Source organism: Ptychodera flava, chromosome 6 (genome assembly GCF_041260155.1).
Source record: "Ptychodera flava strain L36383 chromosome 6, AS_Pfla_20210202, whole genome shotgun sequence".
NCBI lineage: Eukaryota > Metazoa > Hemichordata > Enteropneusta > Ptychoderidae > Ptychodera > Ptychodera flava.
The window spans coordinates 7337503-7350972 of NC_091933.1; the positions used below are offsets into that span (position 1 = coordinate 7337503).

A 13470-nucleotide genomic window follows, 5' to 3' on the forward strand; every position below is an offset into this window, starting at 1 on the left:
ACCTTAAGAATATGCATTCTCAATATTAACACCGCCACCAATCTCGAGGATTCTTGTTTAAATTTGACAAAACCCCTCCGTCAATTAAATGTCGGGAGTAAAGTCAGTTATTTGAACCCGTCCGACAAAATATTTCTCCAAGAGAAAAACAAACTTACCGCCATTCTATCATAGCCTTTAATTGTCTCGTGCTGCTGTCACAAGTCTGGTCAACGGGTCATAATTTATCTGGTGTTATCTCTTTGGTACCGTTCGTAAATCCATCCATATGCGTTTTGCAAGCTTATTGCCGACACGATGACTTACTATTTGAAGCGCCAGACAAAAAGCCGATATTTTCAAACCGAGGTACATAGGAGATGAGCACTGACTATTCTACATGGTGTTTTGTTTCTATATAGATATGAAACTGCGTCTGTGTTTGCTCGATCGGAACCAGCATGAGTCGCTAAGACGAACGAACGAGAGCATACTCATTTAGGAGAGCGGTACAAGCCAGCCTTTTTTATTTATTTTCTGTAATTTAGAACACAAAAGGGGTACAGATGCTCTCCAAGGTAATATTTACTGAAATTTAGTCCAGAGTTATGTACATTGTATATAGGACCAGCGTTGGGCTTGAACATGACGCAGTTACGTTTTTGCGCCGCTGCAGCCTATACGTGGCACGATTCAGAGGTACAACTATCTGCTAGGGTATGTTCTGGGCAAAGGTGTGAGTAAGAGGATAGACAGTAATCAAATAGTTTACTGTGTTGAGGTATCTTGAAGCCAGAACCACTTATCAGGGGATTTATTCCTCGGAAAGAGCGGCTATGAATAGTTGTTATGCAAATTGAAGATATTTACCCATACCAGCAGACCTGCTGATTATACTCTTCCTGTACGATTACAAGAAACATTGTTTGAAATTTCACTTCTAATCCTTTCACTTCCATGAACTTTTGTAGAAAAAATGAAATAGCTTTGTTAAAATACAAGTTCAACTTTGTACAACTGTACCGTTGGTTTGCTTTAGTTTTTCAGACAGACTATTGTTAACAACCAAAGAATAGAGACCTGCTATTTCGCTAATTCATCCCCAAGATTCACGCCCCAACAATTAAGTAGCGAACACTGCTGCGTGGCCGCTATACAATGAGGCCGACATTGACGTATTTACCTAAAATAATAGAAATCTCCACCAAGCAAAGAAATGGTATCAATTTCGACAGATCATATCCTTAATGGGAGTTTTAAAGACGTGAATAAACTGCAGTAAAAGCACAAAGAAAACAAAAGTCAGTGTGTAACAAAAATTGTTTAAAATCTTGCAAAGCGGAAAGTTGAAGGCGCGCCCTCTAACGACATTACGCGACGAAATACGCATATCGGAATGACTTTCGCACGGCAGCATGCCATAACAGTACGATTGATAAGTCGCAGGACATTGTCGTATTACATAATTTTGGTGGACATTTCATACGTCATTATACTTGTTTCAGATTGCTCCTCAAAGGGATATTCAGTAAGTCTTCTTGATAGATGTTCAGTTATTTCAAATACACAATTTGGAAATTTTCCGTATGGCACTCTCTGTTCAAGGTCATGTACAGTATTAATTTAGCTGTTAGGCAGGGGGTTTCGTGTTTAACTTTGAAGGTAAAGATCGTCCAGTTTAATTTATAGAAATGTTGTGTAATTACCGTCTTTTCTAATATAAAATTATACGCGACTTCCAAGGAAAGCGATCTAAAGTGTCTATAGATAATGTAAAGGCCGCCAGTCATTGGTAGATAGGTAAATTAAGTAACTTACGAATGACAGAGATAACGCACAAAAGTTCAATCGCAATTTCTGTATACATAGAATTGGATAATCCCCCCCCTCTCTCTCTCTCTCTCTCTCTCTCTCTCTATCTCTCTCTCTCTCTCTCTCTCTCTCTCTCTCTCTCTCTCTCTCTCATATTATACATATACTCAAAACACCGCTACCCATATAGATTATATAGATATCCATAAACACACAAGTTACAAAAATAAACACACAAGTTGTAGAAGTTTGAGAGTCCAAATATCTGATATTTAGGCGCACACACCTTTAATACACCATTGGTATAATTTTGTAGTAAAGGAAAGTTGGAACACTTACAGCTTAATCAAGATGTTTTACTGAACGATTGAGTTAGACTGTACAAAACACTTGTTTTCTCTCCATGCATAGAGCTATTCATAAATAGCTCCATGCATGGTAGCCACTAAAGCCTTTCTACGTCGCGATCGCTCACAGTCTGCACCACTTCAAGTATCAACAAGCATCACCATCGCCGAGTGAGGGCGTAAGCAGACCATGCCTTTACTGTCTATGAGAAATGAACAATTATAAGCGTTTCGAAGATTAGCATATAATTACTATCTATTCGTTACATAAGAGAATTCCTTTGATTGACGCTTGTGTCACCAGGTGTTGAATGCGTATATATTGGTGTAAAGGTCTTTTGTCTTCAGTCTCGGTCGAAAGTCCACGATGTCGCCACATTTTTTTGTGTGTATATTCTCTTAATCTTGTGATGCAGTTTTATAGATCTTGTAAGTCCGTTGCCTTTTGACAAAGCGTTGTAAGGGGGGAATTGTGTAAATAAAAGTGGTGAGTTTTTCGAGGGTACACAGTACGCTTGTGGGTTGTGACGACCACCGCATACCGCATATTATCGCTGTTGTGTATCATTTAATTATCAATTCTCGAAGTTCAGTATAGATCATCGAGTCATTAAACCGTTGAATTGTGGTCAGAAAGAAGACAAGGGAATTTCAGGGGCCTTACCACACTTAATTCATTGTGTTTAAGGTCGGAACGGCAAAAATAGTTGTATTAGTAGACTTTCGACTTTCCCCCTCTATAAGACTGTGGAATAGCCTTTCGTTGCAAATGTCTGCGTATTTTTCGAAAATTGCTTCACCGCGTATTCCTGACAGATCCCATTCCTGATGTATGATACCAGCTCCAAAGCGACATGAGGAAGACACAAATACGTGTCACCCATAATCGTACAGCAGATAAATAGTGAAGTGAAGACATCATTCATATGTGAGACGGAGCTTTTTGATCTTTGAGGCATCTATCGGTAATATTAAAGACTTGCAATTTTTGCGGTTTATATTTATTGTCTCTCCACATGATGCATCTATGGTGTCAAACAATACTATACTCAATAAGAATAGTCCAACGCTGTTATTTTGATAAAACATGACAATTGATCATATAGAAGAACAAAATACAGCAGTATATGAAGGTGAATCATGTATGCAACAACACAACAGGAAAACAGTAGACCAATGGTAGTAGTTTGTGCACTCACGTCTACGTCTCTGTCTCTTCAGGACAGTTACGTTGTCACCGACTGGCAGAATACAGCCAAAACTGCAAACACATTCCTTAAAATAACACGGTCAAATTTCAGTGGATGCACATTTCACCTCCGTTGCTGTTTGCACTAAGGCAACAGATAACAGTGTGAGGAAATCGATAAAATGACCTTAAATGAACAAACTATCTAGTCTTGTAGATGCTCCTCGTGAAAATGTCACTCCTAACCTAAAGAAATAGAACTTAAAGGAAGATTCTGTGCTTATGTCGCGTTGTTCATGTAAATTATTGCATATAAAATCTACATTTTTCGTTTTTAAAAACTTTTTTCTTTATATTTAGTTGCAAAATTTCTTTGAAATCACTTCTTTATTAAGTTTAAAATTTGTCTCTAAGGTGTCATTAATAAGTTGTCACGACTTCGTTAGATAATGATTCACAGATGTGCATTCGAGGACCACTTTGCTCATTTAAGGGTTCAAGTGTATTTTATTTTATCACAAATGTCAAAATTTCGTCTTAAGAACAGCCAATCAGATATTTTTTTTATATTCAGGTTCTTTTCACTGACACAGTATTCCTCTTGTCACATAGTTACAGAATAACCGATATTTGTAAGTTAAAGTGATCAAAATTGTGACCTATGAATTATGAAATGTTAAGAAGGTCATTCTCCTCCATGGTCATTCTCCTCCATGACCTGACTTCGATTAGTCGAGTTTGTTCTGGATGGTCATGTTTACTACAAGTGAATATATTTTTAGAACAGTAAGTAACATATCAATAGAAAGTCTAAAATGTTCTAGTGTTTTCTAGTGTTCTCTTCAGTGTAAATACGGGGCCTCACAGATTTTCACCAGCCTGGGATCTTTCACGTCAGTGTTTTACTTCAAAAGTTTGGCTTTAACTTCAAGACCTCCACGCTGAGAGTTTTACTCTGTGAACTCTAGCATGGTTCAGACCTAAATCAAGGTTGTAACCAGAGAAGGACTCACTTCCTCGCTCATCAGTGTCGTCTGGACGAACTCTCAGGAGACTGTAATTTACGAGTTTTGTGCCGTCCCAACAAGGCTAAGTAGACTGATCTTTACAATGTTTGTACTTTATCACTTGACCTAGTCATTAGATTTATAAATTTATTTTAAAGAAAATCATGACTTCACGACAATTTTCTGTCGTAACAGAAACTGGTGTCTCGTCCATGATATTTGTGTGGTTTGAAAGCATTTTTGCAAGCCTTTACCAAATTAATGTTAATTCATGTCCATAGTACTTTGTGAACTCTGCGAATTTTCAGCAGGGCAGAATTCAAACAATAGGAAATATTTGATTCTCGCAGAAAAGACGACCCAATTACATTGGCTAAAGTTAAAAGATCTTTGCCTTTACACTTTTTGAACTTAATCACAGGACTAAGTTGATAGTTTTAATAGAATCATTTTAAAGAAAATTGTTGACTTCATAGCCATTTTTCTTTTATAACAAACAATAGATAGAATATCATGTGCTTCATAATTTTTATTTTCTAGCTGGTAATTTTCATAAAAATGTCAAGTCATGTATCAATCACGACCCCAGAATAAGGTACCTTGTAGGCTTCTCGAAGACATGTTTGCCTGTTTGGTTCGTTTACCTTTTTCCTCGCTTTTCAATCGCTCGTGAAATGTGTTGTCTTATATATATATCCATCTTCATTACAGGGACTATTTTTTGGGTTTTTTTTACATGAATATTTGATATATCGTGACTACTCGACTGAAATGAACTATCACCGAATGACGTTTCAGCTTTTATGAGTTTTCATATAATTTGATTGTGTAAATTTCAGAGATTTTTAGGTGATCGTCAAAAAAGTCCAAACAAGTCGTCCTGTAGCTTTCAAATTTTGCAGGTCTTTCAGGATGACTTTATTCCGATTTGTTCCAATTTTGATTAAATTCCAGTACAGAAATTATTTTGCCTTTATTTGCCCAAATATCACATATAAAATATTTGCATTCAAAGCAACCATTCAATAGATTTCAACTCTATCGTTTATATCATTTTTATTTTTGAACAGCTTGTATAGATGCCTCGAAATTCTAAACACATTCGCTGAAACGACTCGGCTAATAGCTATAATATGTGCAGTCGCCCAAAGATGACATCTTTCAGATTTGTTGGAATGTAGTTGTTCGTGCCCATATTCCAAAGTTTGGTCATAAAAGACCTTTTCTGAAAATGATTCATTCCAACAGCCACCAAATTTATAACACATTTTCCTTTTGTTCATTTTAGGAAGACTTGTCCCAAGTACGATAGAATTTTCGTCTGTATGAAGAATAATTTTCCTCATTTCGATTGAAACATCCACCTCTTGAAGTAACATATGAAATTAGAACTCCTTCAAAGGCACGTTTATAAAAGATCTACCAAAAATCGAATATGCATCGATAATCGGCCAGGGTATAAAACGAGGCAGAATATGAGAAACCTGTCCACAATTTTGCCAGACTATTTATTTTTCAGTTACTTACAGCCTTACCAGTTGATCTCCCTTAAAGGGGAAGTTCACCAAGGATCATTTTTACATTTGTAGAATCTTTGTGGTCACTTACCACAGAAAAGCTATGTTCGCAATTTATAACTCTCGCGATTTTGTTTTGGAATCCATACCCGTCCGAAGATGGTTCCTGCCGTATCACATGATGCAAGAGCAAAGCATGACTCTTTTCCCTCTTGATTCAAATTACATGGAGTTGATGGAGCCCTAAAATGCAACTTCCTTTACTATTTTATCGTTTTTTTTTTAAATCGTGCGAGTTATAAATGGAGAAAGCTAGCACATATGTAAAAATCATCCTTGTTGAAATAAGAATTTGACACTCCCCAAGATATGATGGTAGATTACCAAGTTGTACATTTTCAGACAGTGACCGGATTTATAAATTAACAAATGCACACAAGAATAATGCTATAATTTATTGACTTGGAAAGGTAAGAAGAAACTATGTTGAAGCCCCATTAGTTTTAACACACAAATCGTTTTGCTCTGCTTGTAAAAATAAGCTTCTTGCTCTTCTCATAAAAAACGCATGTCACAATGCCCAGTGTTTAACTATTCATCACGGCTTGTTTTGTGTATTGTCCGATGTTATCAATCAATGTTGTAGTCTAGTCCGGACTAGAATTCTTATCTGTCTTATGCGAACACAATCATTGCATTTTCTACGCTTTGAACAGAGTCTGAAAGGCTAACAGTTTGTATTTTAGCCAATTTTTATGAACTGTTTTTCTGTGACAAAACGAATGAAATACTACCAAAAGTTAGAGCCAGTTGTCCATGTAGAAAGATTAATATCTACTTGATTGCCATGTTTTCATGCAAATTTGTGCAAGAACTGCACAGATCAAAGGTTCTCAAGTATTTCCAAAGTAGTAAAAGATTCACGTAAAACTTATACAACTTACACAACCTAGCTACTAAATGTATGAGGTCATGCTCATTGAATGAAATCTGAGATTGCTCTATTTCTATGTAACTTCTTAACCGTCAAGCTGCATTTCCTCCACGATAATGCGAGAAACCGAGTTCCATCCGGTGTAGGCATGACCTCTTGTCCCTTCATATCTACATCCTCCGATACGGAATTCCACATTTACTCTGCCAGCATATATGCCAAAGCATAGCCCTTCGACTACAAGGAAACATAAGAAGGCAGATGGAAAAATCGAAATCAATCAGTGAGATCGACAATTGAAAATTATCAATCGCGTTAATATTGCTGACTTTGAAATGATCGCAAATTAAGTACCATATTCACAGCATTGCCATGCAGAAACATGTGGAATAATTTTAACCAAAACCTCTTCTTAAAAGATTTCCTTAAGTTTAATTATTGATCAATAAGAAGAAGCGATTTTTTTTAGTCGCTTCATTTATTGAATTATTTGTAATGACAAACTACAAACTAACGATGCGTAGGCTATAAAATTGTTCAAACACATTCATATGCTTTGCTATTGTCAACAGTTCAATCAGGGTGGATATAATTTTTTTTCTGTCAAAGCTGTCGATCACTTAGCTACAATTGTAATGGTCCATTTTTTACTTAAAAGTAACCCATTGTTGATCTCTAAAGCTGGTATTGATGAAGTCGTACAGTTCTGCTGCAGAACTACATAACATCTGAAGCAAACTTTGGAAAATTGACAGATGTAAAAAAATGTTTGGCGGCTCATCCATTTGCCCGTACGTAATTACAAGAAATAATCACCGTGTTCTGTTTGTAATTTTCTTGCCGAGAGTTTTACAGGGATCGCTGAGCGGTCTAGGATAATTGTTTGTGTGTTATGATATGATGTTTCCTTTAATTCATACTTTTTCACTTACTTGACGTTTTCCGGTGACGATTATCTGCGGTATTGGAGTACATCACACCGTCTATGGGTAATGGACTGCTACACTCCACACCGTTGAAAGTGAAGTACCAACGCGAGCAAGAAGGGGTGTCGTTCGCTGACATCTGACGCATATCACCATTCCACAGGACTCGAAGTGCTGTCGTGTCGGACTGTTTTTTGAATTCACACGTCTGATTTGACGGAATTTAAAGCCCCAATTAGTAAGATTGAAATGACTGACATTTATAGACACACCAGCTAGGGAAGTTATCATGTACTTAGAAAAGGAATCTTTTACGTTTAGTGTTTTCCTTATCTCTCGACAATTCTGAAAAGTGCTAAATAAGTTAAAACTACCATGAAAAGTAATGTGGTACCTGTAACGTGTAATTTGTTAATAATTTCATATTTTTGTCTATTCACGGACGTCGCTTTAACCGCTATGGGTAATCAAAACACCTTCTGGATACATTTGCGCTTGCTCTATTATTATGAGAACTTACTGGTTTTTCCCAGTGAGATTACACAACTCATCTATTTTTGATTTTTTGGTAATCAATTTTAGGCACACCTGCAGAATACTGGGCCAAATCTCAATTAACAAATGACAGAGTTTTCTCGCAAAGTTGTCCTGTATCATTCGAAACATTTGTTGATTAGTAAAATTATTCAATATGGGCACATTCGACTTCAATCTTGCCAGTTTTTGGCTGACTTATACACACTTAAAGATCGGTTAAGAAAGGAAAATGTATACCAAATGACGTTCAACAGCGCTATAGTATGCTGTTACCCGCAGAACAGTAATATTTTGGTTTTGTTTATTGACTATGCAAAGCCTGAAGAAGAGGAGCCGGTGTTTCCAAGGGAAAGAAAGGGCTCGATGACGTGGAGAGAATCGTTCCCAAGACTTCATTGCTTTGATCGAGTTTGCGTTCGATATACGCCAGCGAGTATGTCATGTGCATGTGATTCATTGAACTCAATGCAGTTCACGCAATATCACTTTTCAGCCAGTCGGTTGTCAACAGGTCGTGGTTTTTGTATACATATTGAATGGTTATGGTATATTTTTAAACTCGACTTTGATTTCTCAATTTGTGGAATGTTTGAACATTTAGTAAAGACATTAAAGGTAACAGTTGTTATGTCAGCCTTTACCGATAGTGACAGAATGATTAGAGTTCCGTTTAGACTTATCTTTGCGTTTGTCAGGAATTTGATACCACCTAAGTTATTGTCGTTTAATTGATAGTGTAAGACCGATTTCTATCGTATAGAAAATTTACAAACGTTTCAAACTTATAAAAGAAGTGAGAAATGTCTCTAGTAAGTCACCAGGTAAAATGATTCACAAATAAGAATGTAATGAGGCTCATTATGAATGTATTGTAATGTGTAATCCAATCAGCTAAATTAATTTGAATTTCGTTTAGTTTAGTTACGTTTATATTGCAAATTAATGCTGAGCCTTAAAACTGACATACAATGAGACGGTTCACAACCACAGATCTAGACAAATTACAGATCATGATGGCAAACAAAAACACAAATAATACAATATTGGTTTAATCGACAGGAAAATCACAGAAATACATACATCTAAGCTGTCAAACCTATAAGTCTTCTGGTTTCCTAAACCGTACGATTTTAAAAGATAAAGAGATACACGAGAGATGACTCGCTTATTTTGTGATGCTCATATATCGGAATGTCTATTCACATAAATACATACATATTTAATCTATATTTTAAAGGAATATCTCTGATATCTTGATACAACGCACAGATAAAGAAAAGTGAAATTCATTGTCTACTAATGTTATATTTCTCGTATAGTCTGCAGTATGCACAAATTCTTTGCTGAATTGACAGATTAAGGTGGTGACCACTTTCAATATTAAGTTTGTGAGTAGAACAACGAAACCTGGTTAAAATTCTCTTTCTATCATAACTCAGAAAGTTCAAATATTTCTCTGGTTCAAGTAAAGATTTACATGTACAGTACAGATTCAAACGCGGTGAACTTGTAATACCAGTATGTAATTCTTGATAACAACAACCTTTCATTCTTTGTGAAAAGTTGAACAAAAATAGTTGTGTTTCCATTTCAAATTAATTATACTTAATTTGAATTTCTTTCCATGCAAACCGCTATCGACCTTAATTTATGGAATTAATCGTAATCAGGCATAACATCCGTATGGATAGAGAATGATATGGCGACTTTCAATTTTAATTGTATGCAAATAACGACTTTATATGTGAGATGTCTTTACGAACACAAGTATTTGACAGAAAGGATCAGTTGGAAGGGAGAAGGAAGAAGGGACAACACCTGACAATATGCAACATCGATGTTTAAGAAATGAATGGTGTTATCTTTGAAGACTTTGAGCCGCTACTCTATTTCTGTATCTCAACGGCCTCTCGCTAGCTATTCCTGAAGGGAGGCGCTGAACAGTAAATCGTTTATTTACCGCGGTCAACATATAAGTTCCTGAGAATGGTTTAACTATTGATCATGTCGGTCGTACAAGTACCATTATATTACCATGCCCTGCCTGTCGCATTTTGATTGGTCGAGCTGAACCACGTGACTGACCACAAATACACAGTAATGGTCTGTTTATATGCCCGTGAATATGAATAATAAGATTAACAACTCAAAGTATCGTAATTTTACAGCTCAAACGTAAATCAAAATCAATCACAAAATAAAATGGAGCACTTGTGGGCAAAGTTGAGATACTTTTTTCTGAAAATATTTCCAGATTTGCCAATATTTTACAGCGCGCGTGACAGTGCGTCACGTATTGCTCAGTTCTGGGGCCCAGTTGTCGTTCGCTCCGAAAATTTTCGCAAATTTTGACGGTTTTCTCCGGTTCGTTGATAATATAATGGAAATAACAGACTCCGCACTGACCATTAACGTTTATTTATGGGCGCGGGCTCGAGGAAAGCCAAATTAACGGGCTCGGCAAGCCTCGCCCGTTAATTTTTGGCTTTCCTCTCGCCCTTGCCCATAAATAAACGTTAATGGTCAGCGCGTCGCCCGTTATTTCTATAGTATTATCACTTCTTTGGCAGTAAGGAAATGTAAGAAATTATCTATTGACATACCGTGATAATACCATCGGTACGGCCATCGTTCAAATCAAACCACGCACACTGTTTCATGACATGAGTCAGAGGACCACTAGGATTCACTGGAGTCCCCGGGGGTCCAGGATCACCCTTTTCACCTTTGACCCCATCACGTCCATCTCTCCCATTTAGTCCAGGGGTGCCGGGAACGCAGCAAGAGGTACAACTTTGAGGCTGTAAATAAAATGTTCGGGGATTATACCCTTCCCTGATGTGAAGCAGTTTGAGCACAGACTAAGAGTTAGGACATCTTACCCATCTTCATCTAATTACATTCGCCATTCTTGAGTAAATTGCATAATAAATTACTGATTTTTAACTTTGAGCAGTAATTCAAAGTTGTTAATAGCTTTGCTCCCATCTTTTTATATTGACACCACATTTTCCGTTAACAAAGCCGAAACCTTGCATCCTCCTCTATAACAAAGTATTAAATCCTCAACAGCATCAAAATGGATCGAAACCCATAGAGTAGAGTACTTCAGAAGGATCAATTTTAAAACAATCCTGATGGTCATATGACGAACACGCGTAGGATTTCAGTGTACTTTATCGTTGTGAGATAATGCAGAGTAACTAATGACCTCGTGTATTTTTGCAACGGCGAATGCCGAAGAGCCAACAGCTTGTATGTTTGTAATGTTCTATGTTATCGTTGATGTCGAGTCAATCTTAGCCAAAACGAGAATTAATTTGTCAACGATCACTTTGCATATTTTATACTATGTAAAGAGTTTCAGAGGGTTCAACCACCACTTTATATTGTAACATACTTTTGTGAGAAAAGAAACTTAAAAATATTATCGAATGTTCCACCTATGCACTCTGTAAAATTGTCTATTCTTTAACGTATTGGGGAACTTGAGGACTTACGATTCTTTGCAGTATTATCTCGCTGGAGTTTTTCTTATGATATTTCAGGAACAAGCCTGGAATATTAACTCTCGGTAGTTCATTTGATTGGAGCGGGCTTAGCTTATGAACACCAGGTGCAGTGTAATGAAAATCGTCGTGCTATGGTTGTCATAGCGTTTATGGCAATAGCAATGATACAGTACCTGGTATAAACGTTTTATTTTGTTGTCAACTGTACAACACCGTACGATGTATCATCAAAACTTGAAATTTGCCACAGTATTGTATCCTGATAGAGCTATTTATCTGATTGCGGAATGGAGATTTTGTAAGGAAAAATTAACTTTCCACTTTGGACACAGTAAACACATTACTTACCGCAGATGGCTCTTGCTTTTCTTCACATGCGACCACATTGATGATAACAAGGCAAAGTGCCACAAAAATTGGAGAAAAGAAAAGGCAAGTTGACTTCATTGTGATGTTGCTAATGACCAGTGAGTATAATGTATGTCTAAACAGTTCTTCCTGCAGAGCTTATATTCATTTTTGTTTGGCCACGAACAATTTTTCTTTTGTTATAAGGCAATTCATATTTTCTGTAACACTTCTAGTCATTGAATCAGTAAGATCATACAGGTTCAAGCTTTCATCGCTACCTCAATTATGACGAGCTATCATTGATGAAGTGAAGGGTGGAGAAAACTCTATCACCCTATATATCAGCCGAAATCAATACTACTGTACTAAGTTTAAAAATATTCCTAAGCAAATGTGTATCAGACAACTTTCATAACTTTGTCTACTGAAGTTAGCTTTCTTTCTCATTTGTAGCTTTTTAATATTTTTTTACTGAAGAAAGTAGGCAAAACCTGAATCACTGGAAAATGCTCATATTTACACCTTACCGTTTCTTCTGAAATCAATACAAAATTGCCAATTTTAACAAAACACAAAATATATTTTTCGTCTTGCCTAGTCGCCCTAGAACATTAAGACCTGTGTATTTCATTTACCTAATTAAAATAGAAACTCGGTCGGTGTTGTTTAACGCATGCTAACAGACGCCCATTTGCTCTTTCGATAGCCTCTGTAGTGTATTTTTGCTGGTCAGGAAATAGCATTGTCGGTTAAGATCAGAGTCAAATAAAGTGTAACAGCGTTGAAAGGCATTCAGACAGACTGACACACCACAGTTGTACAATATTTAACGTGAAGAGCTAAATTATTTTAAATAATGATTGTTCAAGATTTTACTTAAAATTTGTACTGCACGATTGAATTTATAGTATAGTGTTGAAACAAAATGTACTTTACTCGGTAAATAGATCTTGGCCCTGTAGTTGTAGTTTTTGTTATCTGCGATTTCCTAAGTGCACTCACATCATAATACAGAAACGGCTGTTTTACGATGTGTAATGAAGTTATTTAGGGAAGGGTTCAATTTGCCAGTTTCACTACTATGCGTTTTAGTCGTCCTTATAATAGCATGGAAATTTGAAACATGCAAAACATTGAGCTTGGGACAATTTTCGTGTTATTACATAGAGTCACATCGTTTTCAACGAACCATCGAGACGTTTGTAGTCTGCTGGTTATACCTCACTTTTTCGCTATTTTTGTCATTACGTACGTTTTTGTACAACAGTTTCACTTTGTTACTATTGTTACCTAAAGACTACCTGTTAGAGGGGCAGCAAGGTCGCTTATGACTAAATTACAGATGCAAAATGCAATATC

General features: G+C 36.5%; 1 protein-coding gene across 1 annotated transcript; it reads right to left on the reverse strand.

Moving 5' to 3' along the window:
• Nucleotides 1-6291: 6291 nt before the first annotated feature.
• LOC139134250 (collagen triple helix repeat-containing protein 1-like) lies at nt 6292-12236 on the reverse strand. The gene is made up of 4 exons (XM_070701165.1): nt 12109-12236; nt 10852-11049; nt 7718-7919; nt 6292-7022 (listed from the first exon to the last, which is right to left on the reverse strand). The coding sequence occupies exons 1-4, from the start codon at nt 12205-12207 to the stop codon at nt 6871-6873; spliced, it is 651 nt and encodes a 216-aa protein (XP_070557266.1). The 5' UTR covers nt 12208-12236; the 3' UTR covers nt 6292-6870.
• Nucleotides 12237-13470: the final 1234 nt, after the last annotated feature.

Bases quoted from the DNA above. Each gene is read 5' to 3' on its own strand.
- LOC139134250 (XM_070701165.1), bottom strand. From the start codon at position 12,207: ATGAAGTCAACTTGCCTTTTCTTTTCTCCAATTTTTGTGGCACTTTGC. The intron at 7,920-10,851 runs GTATGTCAATAG...CCGTCAAATCAG, and splicing joins GTACCGATGGTATTATCACG to ACGTGTGAATTCAAAAAACA. The intron at 7,023-7,717 runs GTAAGTGAAAAA...GTTTCCTTGTAG, and splicing joins TCGTCACCGGAAAACGTCAA to TCGAAGGGCTATGCTTTGGC.